Source organism: Hippopotamus amphibius, chromosome 1 (genome assembly GCF_030028045.1).
Source record: "Hippopotamus amphibius kiboko isolate mHipAmp2 chromosome 1, mHipAmp2.hap2, whole genome shotgun sequence".
NCBI lineage: Eukaryota > Metazoa > Chordata > Mammalia > Artiodactyla > Hippopotamidae > Hippopotamus > Hippopotamus amphibius.
Window position 1 is genome coordinate 102,144,086 of NC_080186.1, and position 17,877 is coordinate 102,161,962.

Genomic DNA, 17,877 nt, shown 5'->3' on the forward strand with positions numbered 1-17,877 from the left:
CCATGGGCCTAGAACCTGTGCTCTGCAACAAGAGAAGCCACTGCAATGAGAAGCCCTCTCAGCAAAACCAAGAGTAGCCCCCGCTCACTGCCACTAAAGAAAAGCCTGCACAGGAATGAAGACCCGACACGGCCAAAAAAAAAAAAAAAAAAAACATAAAAGCAAACAAACAAACAAACAAATACACTTAAGCAACATAAAAAGACCATAGCCGAGACACATTGTTACGCTATTAACCAAGTGTTAGCCTAGACAAATGTACTCGATGCACTTTAAAAAAAAAAATTATTTGTTTGGCTGTACTGGGTCTTAGTTGTGGCACATGGGGTCTTCGTTGCCACATGCGGGATGTTTAGTTGCAGCATGAGGGATCTTTAGTTGCGGCATGCAGGATCTAGTTCCCTGACAAGGGATTGAACCTGGACTCCCTGCACTAGGAGCCCAGAGGCTTAACAACGGGGCAACCAGGGAAGTCCCTGAACGCCCTTTCTTGTGGCACGTGTGCAACTCTGAAGAACACAATGGTAGTGAAGCATATTAGGAAGCAGTATTGTAAATAATTAAGCGCACGAGCTCTGAAGCTAGATGGCCTGTTTCAAAACCGGGCTCTACCACTTACTGGCTGTTAACCTTGCACAAGCAAATTAAACTCCCAACTGTGTCTTGGTTTCTCCTCATAAAATAATGACAAGTACTAAATTGCATGGGGAAGACTCCAAGTTAGATCTGTTGGTTTTACATTAACCTTTGTATTCTATTGCTTTTGCTACAAGTTTAGAATGTTGCTTTATAGCCTGAAATGTACAGGAGAGCCCATTCTGGAACCTCTGACCTTTAAAGGTATAACACTTTTCCATTCATTAAAGTTGTAGAACAGAGAATCACATTTGCCTTGTTGGAGGTTTACAGGAACGTCGTGACCTGACCTACGTGGACAGCTGCAAAGAATAAAGGATTCTGGCACCAGGAAGTCTACAACAACCAACACCACCCCCTTCCCTTTTCAGTATAAAAGCAGCCTGAATCCTAACTCAGGCAAGAAGGTTTTTTGACAGACACGAGTCTGCCATCTTCTCGGTCTGCAGGCTTTCCGAATAACGTCGTATTCCTTGCCTCAACACCTCCTCTCGGATTCAGTGGCCTGTCATGTGGAGAGCAGAGTGAGCTTGGACTCGGTAACAGAAGTAATTAACATGTGTATGAGAATGGTGCTTGACACAGAAAGCACTAAAAAATATTAGCTTTATACCTATAATAAAGCGTCTGTGAAAACTGTAACTCAGTTTATGTTTCCAATTTGTGACGTGTATGTTAGCCACTGCATCTGTGGTGTGAGGTGCATGAACCACCAGCGTATACAGGATCTCCACCGTGACACATGCAGTCACTTACTCACCTTGTGGGACACAGGTTGACAAAGTGACTGATGCTATTCTTTTGAATAACGGATTGCTAACGGTACAATGCACTTCCTGTGAAAGATCACTTTCCCTCGAAACGTACACTTCGGATGATACTGAGCCACCCTGACACTGTATTGTTGGAGGACAGTCCCAGGAGTACTGTACGAGGTCCTCGTGTCTGTCGGGATCCTCCATGAGCGTGCATGACATCGTAATGTTCCCTCCATTCAATGTGCAAGATAACACCAGCTCCTTAAGAGGCTCTTGGGGAAAAAAGAAAGTAATGTTTAGTCCAGAAAAGAGTAATATTTCGACTCCCCATCTGCAGATTCAGAAAGAGCTCCCATCTTCCTCATGAGCTTGAAAAGAGGAGCCGACCACGCCCTTGAGCACCAAGGGGAGAGAATTTTCTTCTGGGTCAGATCTATCTGCTCAAATTCAGCATAGATACAGGCCCCAAAACCTTTATCCTCAACTCTGAAATCCAAAGAGTTCTGAAAGCCAAAAGGTTTTTCACCAGTATTTATTATCTTGTTTTACTAAAACTATTTACATGCTTGAGTAAGCTGCTCTCCATAACTAAGTGAAGTGCTTCTTCACACACACAGAGGAAATAGTTTATATCGCCTTTCTAAAAACCTGAAAAAGACTGAATTCCAAAAGACACCTGACTCAAAGGATCTTGTAAAAGGTTCGGAGGAGCTGCACTGAGGGCTGGCCCTGCTCAGAGGTAGAAGTGTGGCACATGTTACACCCCGGTCAGCCTAGAGGCCTGACCCCCAGATGTCTTCTAGAAGCACCTCCTACTGGCTAAGGCAGCCGGACCTGCGAGGATGGGTATGACATGCCATTACTGCCCTCTAAAACCTCAAAGCGAATCAGCTCATCCCATTAGTCAGGGTTTATTTATTAATTCATATGCCTTCTTGCATCTCTCCTTTCCACCAAAAACTAATCATAAGAGATTTGAGAAGACATGTAAAACATACTGAATATACAAAAATTGGTCACGGTACCCTTTGTATAATAAAATTTCAATACCTTGTCAACATCTACTAAGAAGCGAATTGATGTAAATTAAAGTTCATCAAGATGATGTGATACGATGCTGTCATTTAAAATATTTCCTGGTGGGATGAATTGGGAGATTGGGATTGCCATATATATATCACTAATAAGAACAAAAAAATCAAATTGTACACTTTAAATACAAGCAAAAAAAAAAAAACCCACAGGAAATTCTTCCTAAAATTGAGGTTTAGTTTTAATTCCTATGATATTTAAACATGTGTGTTCAATAAAATTATTAACCAGAAAAAATAAAATAAAATAAAGTAAAATGTTTCCTAAGACTAAAGAACACAAGCTCCAATTAATAATCTAAAAAATTAACAGGTTCAACTCATCTTGCTCCCCTCTTCTCTTCCTGAATTCTTCCTGGCTCAGTTACATAACACATTCAGCCTGTCTTGTTAGACCTGAGACACACAAGACTTCCCTTTCTGTTGGGGTTTCCTCAAGTTTTAGGTTTAATTTAGCTCATGTAATTCATCACATGCTGCCTTAAAGTTTTTTTCTTCAGTTAAAAGAATTCTTAGACACATACACACACACACATGTGTATTCATTGCAGATCACCTGCTATTAGTAAGCAGGGTGATGAGTGGGGAGTCATGGCAGAGACAATACCAATAAAGCTTGTGTTCAAGGGAAAAGGGATGACAAAGGTGAGGGGGCGCTTGGAAGGCCCAGAAGCCATGCTTCATGATTTGGCCAAGAACAGGTCCTGACCAGAAATGACAGCGGAACCCCGTGCTCAAGTAGCAACTTGGAGCCTCTTCTAGTAATCACTTTGGATTCCCATGGTCTACTGGAAAACCACAGATCACCCTAACTGTGATCATTCACTATCACTCAGCCTTAAAAGAAAGGAGATTCAGACACATGCTGCAACATGGATGAACCCTGAAGACGTTATGCTAAGTGGAATAAGCCAGTTATGAAATAAATCTTGTACGATTCCACTGACAGAGGGTTCTTAGAGCAGCCAGATTCTTAGAGCCAGAAAATAGAATGGTTGTTGCCAGGGAACTGGGGGCGGTGGGGATGGGGAGTTAGTGTTTAATGGGTACAGAGTTTCAGTTTGGAAGATGAAAAATTCACCACTTCTATTACAGATTCTAGTTTTTTGATCTAGTTCAGCCAATGTCCCATTGGACTTACCGCAGCTATAATCTAAGTACTAGCTACATCTGTGCCTTAAGCAACTGACAAGAAATGTGCCTATCGCATCCCTAAGACAACTTGGTCAATTTATAATTAATGAATTCAGCTCACTGCTCTGTAAGAAATGAGAATGTCTTATACATATCTGATGACATTTGTATATTTCCATAAACTTTAATAAAAAGCCATATGTCAGACCTTTTAAGGATAAAGCAGTTAATTCTACTTACATGAACATCACCAGCTCCCATGCAATAAAAGTTGTAAGAAGGTGGGGAAGAACTATTAAATGTTGATGGTGGAAATTTTAAGGGGACTTTGAGGGAAGGAGGAAAGCCAGATGTTCACCTATACAGAAGGACAGAGATGCCCTGAACTTAGGAGGTGCCAGGAAATCCCCCTGTCTAAAATATCTTTCTGAAAGGGTCTGGTGTCTCTGGATTATTGAGTCGTATTATTTTAGTCTTAACACACCCTCATGGAAGTATGACTTCCTCATTTCTAAAAAAAAAAAAAAGGATGACTAATTGCTTTGACATTCAAACATGTATTTTTATAACCAAAATCTCAACCTTATTAACTCCTTCTTGGAAGTGTCTTCTGATTTTGTCTTTTCCAAACATCTATTACCAACACCTCTGTCCACCTGGATGATCACAATAGCTTCTCACCTGGCATCTCCTCTTTCTAATCCACCGTAAATACCTACCATCTGATTAACCTTCCAAAAATATATTTCATCAAGGTACGTCTCTGCTCCAGTATCAGATACAGTGGCTCTCCACTCCCACAGGCTAAAACCCAGAATCCCAAACCCGAACTTGAAGTCAACACATTAATAGCCAATATCACTCGTGGCCTCCTGACGGGAACTCACCTCCCCTGCACCTCGCTCCTCTGCAGGCCTTTGCTGAGCTTCCTGAGGAGTATCCAGTTGGTCTAACTACCAAAATCAAGCACCTTTGTTGAGTTACCATGGCATTGTTAAAATTAAACTATTTTAAAATTATTATTTTTAAACTTTTCATCAAGTTTTAAAAAGAGAAGTTTTAAATGTTTTGAACTCAGTTTTGCAAACTCTACAAAGGGCCTCGTAAAATGTATTCTATTGTAATTTAAATTTTGAGTCAATCTTTTTGTTTGCTTGTCCTATAAAGTGCCAGATCCCCAGCTTGCAGGTTTTAAAGATTCTGTGTTTTCAAAGGCATCGATTGGTTCTTCTAAAGCCTGCACACCTTAACAAGCTTCACTTACCTAAAAGGAATTCATAATCTCCTGGACAAAGCAGTCACCCAATGTGAGAACCCCATTACTGTCAATTGTGCATCCCATCTCCCAATCACCCAGATCAATTGCTTCCATATCTGTTGAGGGCCCATTACCTATTCAAGTCCTTTGCTAGGCTCTGGGGCTACAATGATGAACAAGAGAGAAATTCTCTCTTCCTCTCAATGTCTCCAATACTGGGTAGTTGAACTGGTGAGTGACAGCTATTCATCCAGCTATATCCTGTTCCACTGAGACCACTTCAAACAGTTCAGACTTGAACTGCTATACTGCACTTTCTCTGCCTCTTCTCCAACCCCTAGAAACCAACTTACACACTTTGTCACCAGCTGGATCTTCCTAAAACACCCTTTAACATAGAGGAAGGAGGCCTAGGACTATATCCACATCTTGGAAAAAACAAGTGAAACTGTGACGCAGCAGAGGTGGGTACAGGTTGAGTTGTGCTGCGTGACAGCACAGAAAAGGCAGCTATGAGACAAAAGCATTACTAGGACACCTGAGAACAGCAAGGGGAGGTCACAGGGGCCAGATCTCACAGCCTTGTAGGCCACTGGAAAGATTTTAGCTTTAACTCAGAGTCAGATGGGGCCACTAGAAAGTTCTAAGCAGTTGAGTGACGTGATCTGACTTCTGTTTAAGAAGACCACTCTGGCTTCTGTGTTTAAAGTTAAACTGTAGGGGTGCAAGGGTGGAAGCTGGGAGACCAATTAGGAGGTGAGTGCAATCTTCCAGATGAGAAGGAAGCAGTCCTGGAGCAGACCAGAGGACGTGATGAGAGGTGGTCAGATTCTGGTTATATTTTGAAGGCAGAACCAACAAACTTTTCTGGTGGAGTGAATACTGTGTTCAAGAGAAAGAGAGGTGTCAAGGATGACATCAAGGTTTCCGCTTGAGCAACTGCAGGGATGGAGCTGCCGTTAACCAAGAGGGGGAGGATTTGGGGAGGAACAGGTTTTGAGGGAAAGATCATGAACTCACTCGTGAGATTTGAGAGGCCAATTAGATATCTGATGGGAGACAGAGTAGACAGTCAGTTAAACACATAAGGAGTTCAGTGTAGCTAGAGCTCTAAATCTGTACACTATCAGCATTGAATGCTATTTGAAGGCTTGACATGTGATAAGCCCACCCACTTGGGTGTGAATGCAGGCAGAGGAGGGAGGAGGTCCAAGGCTTAAGCCTTGAAGTCACCAATGTTAAGAGGTTGGGGGAGGCAAGAGGATGAGGGAACAAGCAAAGGAAACTGAGAAGGAACGGTTGGTGAGTTAAAAGGAAACTAGAATTGGGTGGTGTCTGGATGCTAGGTAAAGGAGATCCTTCACAAAGGAGGGAGTGATTAGCTGTTCTGAAAGCTGCTAAGAGAAAGATGTGGATGGAGAACGAGTCACTGGATTTATTGATGGAGGTCATGAGGAGTTTGGGTATAGTACTGGGATGAAAGCGTGCCAGGAATGGGTTAAAAGTGGATAGGAGAAAAGGGGTTATAAAGAGCAAATATACACAGCTCTTCAAGGAGATTCTCTATAAACTGAAGGCAGAAAGTGAGTGGTAGATGGAGGAGTAGAGGGGCCAGGAGAGGGCTTGCAATGATGGAACAGATCATCGCTTATTTGTATGCTGATGGAAATGAGCCGTCAGCTCGTGGAGGAAATTACTGTAAGGAGAGAGCGGGTAGAATTATAGAAGTGACATCCCTGAGTATAATGAGAGGAGGTGGGGTCCAGGGCACAAGGAGAGGGTCTGGCTCCAGGTGAGAACTCAGCAAGGTGAAAATAAGAACTGCCAAACATGAATGGAAGAGAACAGGATACATAGGGTCAGGCACAGGTAAGCAGACAGGCTGGGGGTGAGAGCTTGTAGAATTTCTCTTCTGGTTGCTTGTTTTCCTCAGTGAAACAAGAACCAAAGCCTTCAGCTGAGGCGTGGGTCTGGAGAAGGAGGTATTCAAGGTTTTAGGAGAGGATAGGTAACTGCTGGGACTGGGTGAGTGAAGACACTAGGAACATACTGGGTTTAGTTGCAGTAAATGATCAGAAATTTAAAGTGTGGGACTCTGCAAGGTGATGTGCTTTTCTGCAGCTACAAGGTGTGAGCATAGAACACTGGATTGAATCTGGTTGGACGGGGCTCCTCCAATCAGAGTTCAATCATTGAGCGTAACCAATCAGAAAAGAAGCAAAGCAGCCATGTGTGTCTGCAACAGAGCCCAGGGAGTGAGCACGGCACTGGGGCTGCAGAAGGAGGGAAGGGAGGACATGGGTGGGGGAAGGACGGTCAGAGTCGGCAGAGCAGAGGAAGTGAGCTTCCAGTAGACGAAGTGGAATGCCTGATGCTGAGATGATGGAGGGAATGGAATCACTGGAAATGACAAGTTCTAGATCATATCCATGGGGAGAGGTAAGAGAGAGTGAAGGAGAATATCATTACAGGAGAGGAGAGCAAGGGCTAAGAAGTCAGGACATTAGAAAGAACTTTTATTTAAATATTGCAAGCACCAAGAATTATGAGAGCAGAAACATCACAAACAGTGAAAAGGAACCAGGCACTAAAATAAACAGGAAATACTGGAGTGATGTTCTCAGCAGCACTATTTACAACAGCCAAGACACGGAAACAATCTAAGTGTCCATCAACAGATGAAAGGATAAAGAAGAGGTGGTACATATAAATGGACTATTATTTAGCCATAAAAAAAATGAGAAAATCCTACCATTCGTGACAACGCAGACAGACCGTGAAGGCATTTTGCTAAGTGAAATAAATCAGACTGAGAATGACAAATACTGTATGATCTCCCTTATATGTGGAATCTAAAAAGAAAAAAAAAAACAAACTCATAGAAAAAGAGATCAGATGTGTGGTTACCAGAGGCGGAGGGTGGGAAGAAGGGGATTTGGAGGAAAGTGGTTAAAAGGTATAAACTTCCAGTTATAAAATGTGTAAAAACCAGGGATACACTGTACCACATGAAGAGTACAGCTAACACTGCTGTATGGTATGTAGGAAAGCTGTTAAGAGAGAAGGTACTAAGAGTTCTCATCGCAGGAAAAACACTTTTTTCCTTTTTTTTTTCTTTTTTTCTTTCTTTTCTTTTTATGGCATCTATATGAGAAGATGGATGTTAGCTGAACCTATTGTGGTAACCATTTCACAATGCATGTAAATCAAACCATCATGCTGTTTGCCTTAAACTTGCAGTGATGGATGCCAATTATTTCTCAATAAAACTGGGGGAAGAAAGGAACACTAAGGTGTACCCATCAGCCTCTGGATGACTGCAACAAGGAAAGCACTTCAGAGATGAGGGAAGGAGAATAACCTGGATGCATCAGTGAGAAGCACAGAGAAACCTGTATCCTAACCAGTTCCAGTTTAAAGTGATGAAGGAGGGGGAAAGAAATCCCACCTCCTGTGTGGGCTGCATGGGGAAGCAGGAACTCTAATTTATAGAGCACCAACTATCCATGGAGTTCAAAGAGTTCTGAGTTCATTGCTGCCACTACATGCCTTTCCAGAACATTCCCAGCAAGACAAGTGATGCTGTGGCCAGCAGCTCGGCCCAACGTGTGCTGTTCTGCCAACCTCTGTCACATCCTCTCCTCACTGAGAGGATGACAAGGGAGCTGAAAGTGGCTCCTGTGTACCAGAAAGAGAGGAAAACCCTGACAACAGATGATAACTAATTTTTTATTTATTTACCTCATAAACCATAGATTAGTATTAGTCTCTTAAAATAGTTGGAAGAGTTGGAAATTTGCCATTTGAACAAACCAGTTTACGGAATACTCACCAATCACTTTGAGGGTGAACATGCTATTATTTCTCACACTTGGGGATTCAATGCTGTACATATCTTCGTCTGATGCTGTTAAGTGGAAGATGGTGAGGTTACCAGAATCCGTGTCTAAATGAACTCTATCTTTGAAAGATAGAAAAGCTTTGACATCAGATTTGTCATCCCACTCCACAACTTTATCCTTTCCTCTTTTCCACACGATCTCCTTAAAGGGTTTTTCTTTTAATACATGTAAAGTTACATTATTGCCCACAGCGCCATAGATTACTTGGGGATCACAGCTAATGAAATCTAGGAGAAAAAAAGAAATGGGTTAGGAAAAATAACACAACTTGATCAAAAACAAAACATTATCTTCCAAGATACCTTGTGGGGGAAAATGATTAAATTTAGTGGTAAAAATTGTTCATCAGCTACTTTTTGGGCTAAGTTGATAAATGGAAGGTAAAAAGTAGAGGAAGTAGAACGTGCTTGACCCTGTAGCGTTTATTCTTTAATAGAGGACTGGGGCCCACATAAGTCCATGCATCCAACACTTATGGAGCATCAACTATGTGCCAGGTAAGTGGGCAATGCTGGGAATGTGGCGGCAAGCAAGACGGGTACCACTCCAGGCCCTCAAGGGAGGAGACCCTGAGCAGGCAAGGAGAGCCACCCTGTCAAGGGCCCTTCCGAGGAAATCACGCTGAAACTGACTCAGGACAACAAGTCACTGGAAGACAAGAGGGGTCCGCGAGCTGACGGCTGGGTAAGGAGGCGGAGGAGAGATGGTCGCACAGGGGAAACAGCATCTCTGAGGAGGCAGGCCCTGAATCAGGACGGCGCTCGGGGTGTTTGAGGAAATAAAAGCAATTCCAAATGGCTAGAAGGAAGAGAGCAAGGGCGGAATGGGTGGGGAGTGAAGCTGGAGAGGCAGGGAGGGGCCAGACAGCCGTGTCTGTGAGTGGGGGGCTGGGCGGAGTCAGGTAAGATATGCTCAGGGTTTGGAATTTATCCTAATGGCAAGGGAAAGTCAGGGAAAGGTTTTAAACAGAAGACCAGCATGACATAACTTGTTTCAGTAGGTTGACTATGTCTGCAGGGTGGACGCTGGTCGATGGGGCAAGTAAGGAGGCAGAAAACCCAGAACAGGGGTCCGTGCGGTAGCAATGAAAGAAGGGTGGACCGGGGGACCAGACCAGGGTGCCGGCGATGAGGACGGACAAGTGGGGATGGACAGACTCGACAACTGAGAGAGCAATGAACAGGATTTAGTGACTGGATGAGAGGAGTTCATGGTGACTGTCAGGCCTCTTTCTGGACGGACTGAGAGGTACCATGAATTGAAATCAGAATGACCAAGAAGGGAGCCGGGGTCGTGATGAAGATTAAGGTCTCAAGGACTGGGTGCAGTGCCGTGTTGGAGCCAATTGTTAGCTGGACTCTGCTGGACTCCACTGAAGCCGGGTTGATAGCTGGAAATCACCACAGTGGGAGTATCTATAGCAAAGAAACTTCCGTGTGCTTCCCATCAGAGCCTCCCACCTCCTCCACACCAATCCAGCTGTTAAACATTTACCATCACTGCTAGATTGGGATGCTCTTGACACCCCCAAGTGGGCTTCACTGCACCTTGCTCCCGACTTGACTTTCTTGTCCAGACAGAAGAGCAGTTGTTAAGGGGAAAATATTAAAGAGAAATTAAAATGAAGTTTTTGCCTCATAGCAATCAGGGTAATTGAAAGAGCACAGGAAAAATAAAAAATTTTAAATAGACCAATTGCAGACAATTGTGTCCAGTAATTTCAAATAAGAAGCAAATACGCCCCATGTATCTATGCGCAAGGATTTTTAGAACCCACCTCCCTTAATTAAGGAAGACTGTCCACAACACACCAGCCTCCCTCCGCGGCCTTCCTGATCACGCACTATTTCTCCCACTCACCAGAGCCCATAAAAAGGAGCAAGATTTGAGGGGTGAGAGTCTATCCACACACAATAGTGGCGGCTCGAAATGTCTTGTAAATGAATAAATGAATGAACGGATGAGAGTAAGCACGGTGGTGGAGGAAGAGAAGAGGTCTGAGTTGAACTGCCCCTCCCTGGCTGCATAAAGCTGGCTTCCGTCTTTCCCAGGGGGAGGTGATGTTTCCTGGGCTTGAGAACAGGAGGAAGAAAAGTCAGGAATGGAGCTAATGGTGGAAGAGGGAGGAGACAAGCTTGGAAAAAATCATAGTCATTTTGAGCTGGAAGAAATTCCAACAACTAGTCAAATTACCCCCATTTCACAGGCGAAATGACAGAGCGCCAAGAAAAATGAAAGGAGATGTTACCGAATGCTTACCCTCTGCCAGTTATGTGTTCATGTACTCTTGTGTCCCTTTTGAATCCTCTCCACATCCCTGTGCGGTGGTGTTGCTAATTCCATTCCACAGATGAGGAAACAGGCCCAGGGAGATGGATCAATTGCTCAATGTCACTCAGCGAGTTTACAGTAGCTGAGGGACCAGAACAGACCTGACATGGCCCAGCCCCTCACTCACAGACGCTGCGATCTGGCCCTTGCCTGCCTCTCCAGCCTCATCCCCACCCATTCCCCCTCACTCTCTTCCTTCAGGCCATTTGAAACTGCTTTTATTTCCTCAAACATGCCAAGTGTCTTCCTGATTCAGGGCCTGCCTTCTTGGAGGTGCTGCTTGCTCTACCTGCTTGACCCTCTCTCCTCCCCTCCTTACCCAGCCGTCAGCTGACTGATGGATGCTAAGTACAAGTGGCCTGTAAGACATCCATGTGGAGCTGTCCAGGAGGCTGCTGGGTCCACAGGTCTGGGGTCCTCAGGGGAAGATACAGATTTGGGATTCATCACATTTGCGGAGGCGATGTCTACCATTTCCGTCCTACAGTAAAGTCTTTTCTGTCGCACCTCCAAGACTGAGCCTAAAGTAAGTTACTAATATGACTGTTTCCAATGAAAAAGAATAGGAGAAAGGAGAGTGAGTTCTTTCTCAAGGTCACACACCTTAAACGAACAAATGAATGAATGAATGAGTGAGCAAACAAATAGCAGCTAAGGAAAGGAGTCATCTGTGAGTTGGTTGCTTTGCTGATAACAGTGAGTGGTCAGAAAAGGGACCACAGGGATGCTACCTTACCACACTGGAGGGCAGAATGAAAAGTGCCCCAACTTTCAAGACAGATGGGCCCAGGGTGAACATTCAAAAGTTCCCACCACACTAGGTTTCCTCAGCCTAAAATACAAATCATAATGCCTACCACAAAAGATTGTCTTGAGGTCTGAATAAGACTGAGAGTCTTTACACAATGGCTGAAATGCAGTAGGCTTTCAACAGGATTTTCCCTCTTTTTCTTTCAATGATTCAGGCCACCATCAATGCATTCACTGTAGGTGACCCTGACTGTGTGAGAACTGGGCACAGGGTGAGTTTTTGCTGTTTCAAAGTAGAGAGAAATAAAGGGAGGTGAAAAGTGTATCAGTGACTGCCTAAACAGATATTCTATGCTAGACAGAATTTTTTTTTAACTGTTGGAGGTTTATTCATTTTGAAGAATATTGAATGATCTCTTCTTTTTAAAGATATGAGGGTAACTAATATCTATATGTACAGTGATCATTTCCAATTTCAAAGACTCTTGCAGTCTTACAAAACATCATCATTATACCCAGTTTTGATAGTTCTCATAGGGCTTGAAGTCCAAAGTAGAACTCAAATATTTTGCAAAGTGACCTGAATTTTTAAATTAATTAATTAATTAATTAATTTTATTGGCTGTTGTTGGGTCTTTTTTGTTGTGCACAGGCTTTTTTAGTTGTGGTGAGTGGGGGCTACTCTTCGTTGTGGTGCGCGGGCTCCTCACTGCCGTGGCTTCTCATTGAGGAGCACGGCTCTAGGCGCGTAGGCTTCAGCAGTTGCAGCACATGGGCTCAATAGTTGTGGCTCACAGGCTCTAAAGCACAGGCTCAGTAGTTGTGGTGCATGGGCTTAGTTGCTCCGCGGCATGTGGAATCTTCCTGGAGCAGGGATCGAACCTGTGTCCCCTGCATTGGCAGGTGCATTCTCAACCACTGTGCCACCTAGGAAGCCTGACCTGATTTTTGATTTAGAAAATATGGTCACCATAACTATTGGGTTAATGAAATGCCCCCCCCCACCAAACAAAAATTCCTCTGCACACTTTTACTTGGGTCCTGGGATTATTATTATTTTTTTTTTAGTATTTATTTATTTATTTGGCTGCACTGGGTCTTAGTTGCAGCATGTGGGTCTTTTGTTGCAGTGCGTGGGCTCAGTAGTTGTGGCGCATGGGCTCTAGAGCATGCGGGCTTACTTGCCCCAAAGCATGTGGGATCTTAGTTCCCTGACCAGGGATAGAACCCACGTGCCCTGCATTGGAAAGCAGATTCTTAACCACTGGACCACCAGGGAAGTCCTGGGTCCTGAGATTTAGATTGACTGCTATTTTTAGTGTATTTAATCAAACACTTATATAGCACTTACTATCTGCCAGGCAGTTGGAAGAGCTCTACAAATATGTATTCAGTGAATCCTCTTAAAAACCACATCAAGTAGGTGTTGTTTTTAACCCTCTTTGGCTGATGAGGAAACTGAGACACACAAAGGTTAACTGGCTAGCTAATTAAGTAGTGAAACTGGATTTGAACCCAGACAGTCTGACTCTTAACCATTGCTTCTTACTTGGCTAGCTATGTGGTATGTGGCTTTTAAAGACAGTGACATGATACAGGCTGTCTCAGAATGACATTTCTAGAATGTATTGGAATAGCAGATGTTGGGAATGAGAAAATCAAACCATTCTAGTTGGGAGTCAAACACACCTCTGAAACCTACAGGTAAGGCATAAGCTCAGTGGTCCCTAAATCACTGAATGTCAGGGCTGGACAAGTCCTCAGAAGACCATGCCTCACCCCACACCCATCCTCATATACATGAGGAAATTGAGAAGGTTTGGTTGAGCAAGATAGTGATAAACCCAAATCTCCGAAACGTGACATGGGAACCCAAATTCAAACCAAAGTTTCGTAATGCTGTTGTTTTTTTAAATAATTTTAGATGTTCAATGGGAAATAAGACAGGGTTTCATAATTGAAGACCAAGAGAAACTAAGTTGAAAGTAAGGTCTAAGAGTTTGCACTTCTCATGTGTGATGGCAAGTAATATGTGACATGTGAAAACATAAGAGGGGAAAGGGGACAAGAGAGACTCGAATTCAGGAAAGAATAAAGGCTGGAGGTGGGTGTGTGGGGAGAAAACAAGGGGCAAACAAAGCAGCTATAAGGACACAAAATCAGAGGAACCACCGAGAAGCCTAGGAGAACTAGCAAATGAAGCCCTGAAATAGAGATCAGCAATTCAACCAACAGACAAGCCACAGACGGGCCAGGTGTGACACAAAAGGGAGTGGTGGAGACTGCAGCCCAGTGAGCCTGGCTCATCTAGAGAGAGGCTCCTCAACTCCTACCCACATGGACATAGGAAACTGCCAGATCTTCTAAGTTTCCAAGAAATGCTGGATGCTCCAATTTTTCGTGAACATAAAAATCAACTTTTATGGAATTAGTTGGCAACTAATTCCAATCTGAGTGGAGGGGTATCGCCCCGCCAGGCTAGCTCCATGAGGACAAAGACAGGGTCATTCTCTATCTTTGTTGCATCCCCACTGCCTGGCACATGAAGGACATTCAATAAATATGTGTCGAGTGAATGAACTAAACTAATTTAAATACAACTTAAATGTAGCCCCAAAGGCAGGGCTTCCTGACACAATTGCAATATGTGATAGTCACCCCAAACCCTGAGCTTTGCAAAACCCCAAATTGCTGTGGAAACTGGTCAAAGAACCATGACTCAGCAAGGAAAGGTGGAGACGTTTAACTGAAGCTGCAGAATAAATGGCCTGGGACCCCTCATATGCAGTCAGAAGAGACCTCTTTCCTCCCCACTGCCTGCCTCCAGCACCAAAACAAGACTGGAGGGTCTGCCAGCTCCCCACTCCCCATCCCCTTCAAGTTTAGCTGGGTTTCACCTTCCATATGTTGTGGGCTTCAGGGTACTGCACCAGATAAGCTTAAACCCACTCAGGATATCAGCCCTTAATCAACGTTCATACCCTGTTTGAGGTTTGAGGAGATGCAATTTTTTCACTGATGCTATTCCTTAGAGACGAGCTAACCACTCTTCTGGGATTTGGAGGAAAGGTTTTTCTGGAGTTTTTTCTTAGAAACGAACAATGTGATTTTAAAACACTTCCTCCTCTTCTAAAGTTTCTTCAACGTTCCACATGGCTGCAGTTTTAACAGTTAAGGCAAAAATTCATTTGATGAAAAGAAAAAAAAAAATCCCCTGAAAGTTTTCAGTACTCAAACACATAAATCTTAGTAATTCCCCTGTGTGTATGACATCATAATGATAATTCGGTTAAAGACTCATTCAAGCTGGGAGATAGGAGGGCCTTGGGTATTTCTGTACCCAAGAGAGCAGCTGGATTTCTTCTGCAGACAGGGGCTTGTAACCGTGACCTTGCTCCTCTCACTTCAGCATCACAGCACACTTTCAGTTGACACCCACTTGGGGTACTGGAGCAGTGGCAGTCTGGGAAACTAAGTCTCTGGAGACACAAGCACACATGCTCACAGTACAGAGAGTGGCCACTGTCCTCAAATGTCTAGGTCAATGCTGACGTTGAATAATCTGTCCTATTAAGTCCACAAACATTCTCTTTGTCAGCCCCCATGTTCCAATTTTGGCATACGAAATATGCTCACTAGGTACATGGATAATCAAAAGAAGGACACAGTCTTTTTACTCAAGGAAGTTTAGTGCAGCTCATTTCTTTAACTTAGCTCTTAATAAATCTAATCCAAATGAGCCCTAGGCCAGCTCAGCCTCAATAATAATATTTAACCACAGCAACAGCAGCAGCACATTTACTGAAGGCTCACTATGTACCAGGCACTTGTTCAAGAGACAGATAGATGAAAGGATACACAGAAGGATGGATAGGCTCATTTAATCCTCAACTTGACTCTGTGCGGTAGGTCTTATTATTCATTTACTCACTCACCAGATATTCAGTGAGTCCCTCCAATGTCCCAGGCAGTGTACTAAGCAGTTAAGATACAACACTTAACAAATCAGATAGAATCCTACCTTCTTGGAGTTTATGTTATTGGCAGGGGACGGTGGTAAGGGGGAGAGGGAAGGAACACATTAAATGGAAAAGTAAGTCTCATAGGTGATGTTAAGTGCTATTGAGAAAAATGAAGCAAGTGTATGGGGGAGGATGATTAATAATGAGAAGGGAGATTGCTGTTATATGTGAGGGTATCACAGCTGGCATGTGAGCAGTGCCCAGAAAAGCGACGAGTGAGCTTGAGCATATGGGGAAGCACATTCAAATAGTGAGAACCACTAAGCTACAGTTGGGGAAACCTGGGCTCAGAGAGGTTCAGAAGCTGACTGTGGTCACCCAGCTGTCCAGGACAGAACTGGTGTCCAGACAAAAAAAAAAAAAAAAAAAAAAGGCGGCCAGTTCCAGAGCCTGCACTGTTAGCTACAATGTGAGATGCCTTGGTCTTTCCTTGTGAATTCCACCTGCATCCAGTCTCAGTCAGTGATGTCTCTGCATCCATGAGTGCTAAAGGCAGAAATCTATTGGTCTCAGCTATACCACCATGGCTTCCCTGTCTTCATCTATTTCAGACTGAAACTGCAGCCCCCTGACTCCCAACAGACAATAAACCCCCTGGTTCCCCCAGTCCCAGAAACTCCACAGAACTCGTCTCACATATGCTCTCAGTTGTCAAGCTATTCCTTGTCTCCCAGATGAGCTCATCCAGAATTAAGATATTTGTTCTTTAAAGCAACTTCCTTTTCAGCTTTCCTGTCTCCTGTCTTGCTAAAATACTCTTTTTATTCCTAATTCTTGCACTTAAAAATCCTTCTTTCCCAAGATGTTTCCCTCTCAATCTGTGCAGTCTGAATCAGTAGCCACTAGCCAATGTGGCTTGTGAGCCCATGATATGTGGTTAGTCCAAATTGAGATGTCATGAGTATAAGATACACACCAGACTTTAAAGAGTAAGTATGAAAAGAGGAATGTAAAATCTCTCATTAACATGTTTTATATCAACTACATGTTGAAATGAAAATACTGTGGGTATATTAGGTTAAATAAAATATGTTATGAAAATTAATTTTACCTCTTTCATATTATATTTCTATTGAACAGCACTACTCTGGCCTGTTCTTTCAAGATACCCACATCATATCATGCTCAAAAGCTGCATTTGCCTTTGACTGTTTTTGTCTTAGATAGGATATACCTGAGACTTACAGCATGCTTTGGAGAATAAGGTTTTTTCTAGAGCTATTTAAGAGTCTGCGAGTCTTTTTAAATTTATTCTCCAAAGTCTGATTAAAGGTATTTCAATATGCTATTGATCATTTCATTAAAAATTTCTTTATAATCCCTATTATTTTCCAGTTACTCAGTTCACAGTAGAGAAACTCTATTACAACTAATTTATGATGACACAGCCTTACTTATTAATATGAATTTCTTATTATTTTCTGAATGTATATATTAAACTTCATTTTTTTCCCTAGTTTTTAATTGTTACATGGGAAAAACATTCAGAAACCACAGACCAGAGAGGCTGATGGAAATTCAGACACTGATCTCAACAGACATTCAGGGGAACATTATGAAAAGTGAAGGTCACTAGGAATCAAAATGGGTTCGTTTCCTCAGCACAAGCCTATCAAAATAATTCGGTACTCTGAGAGATACTTGCTTAATAGAATAGATCAAAGTCACAAAGGGTAGAACTCTGAACTAACAGCTTCCAACTGGGGGCAGAGAGCAGACATGACAGTGATTCTGGGCAAGAGGTCCCCTCACTTTTACTGGTTTCATTTTGAGCCCCAGAGTCCTTGGGCTAAGAGCTCATCAGCACAGGCCTGAGCAGCATTGAGAAGGAGGAAGCCAGTGAGCACAAGGAAAAGGGATTGAAAACAAAGAGGCCAAAGGAGAGAATCCCATGCCCATAAAGTGGCTAAAAGACATTTTCCTTTGAGGCTGGTAGATGGACACTGAAAGCTATCTCCAAAGAGGAACTGCTAAAATGTTTTCCAGCACTTTTCC

At 43.2% G+C, this 17,877-nt stretch overlaps 1 protein-coding gene across 1 annotated transcript in view; it reads right to left on the reverse strand.

Annotated features, from left to right (window-relative positions):
• Positions 1–17,877, reverse strand: part of CD58 (CD58 molecule) — a 45,856-nt gene that overhangs the window by 15,759 nt on the left and 12,220 nt on the right. Inside the window, exons 2-3 of the mRNA XM_057720088.1 lie at positions 8,710–9,006; positions 1,397–1,666 (exon numbers count right to left, since the gene is read on the reverse strand). Of these exons, the coding sequence (XP_057576071.1) occupies positions 1,397–1,666; positions 8,710–9,006 (567 nt within the window). The remainder of the gene's footprint in view (positions 1–1,396; positions 1,667–8,709; positions 9,007–17,877) is intronic.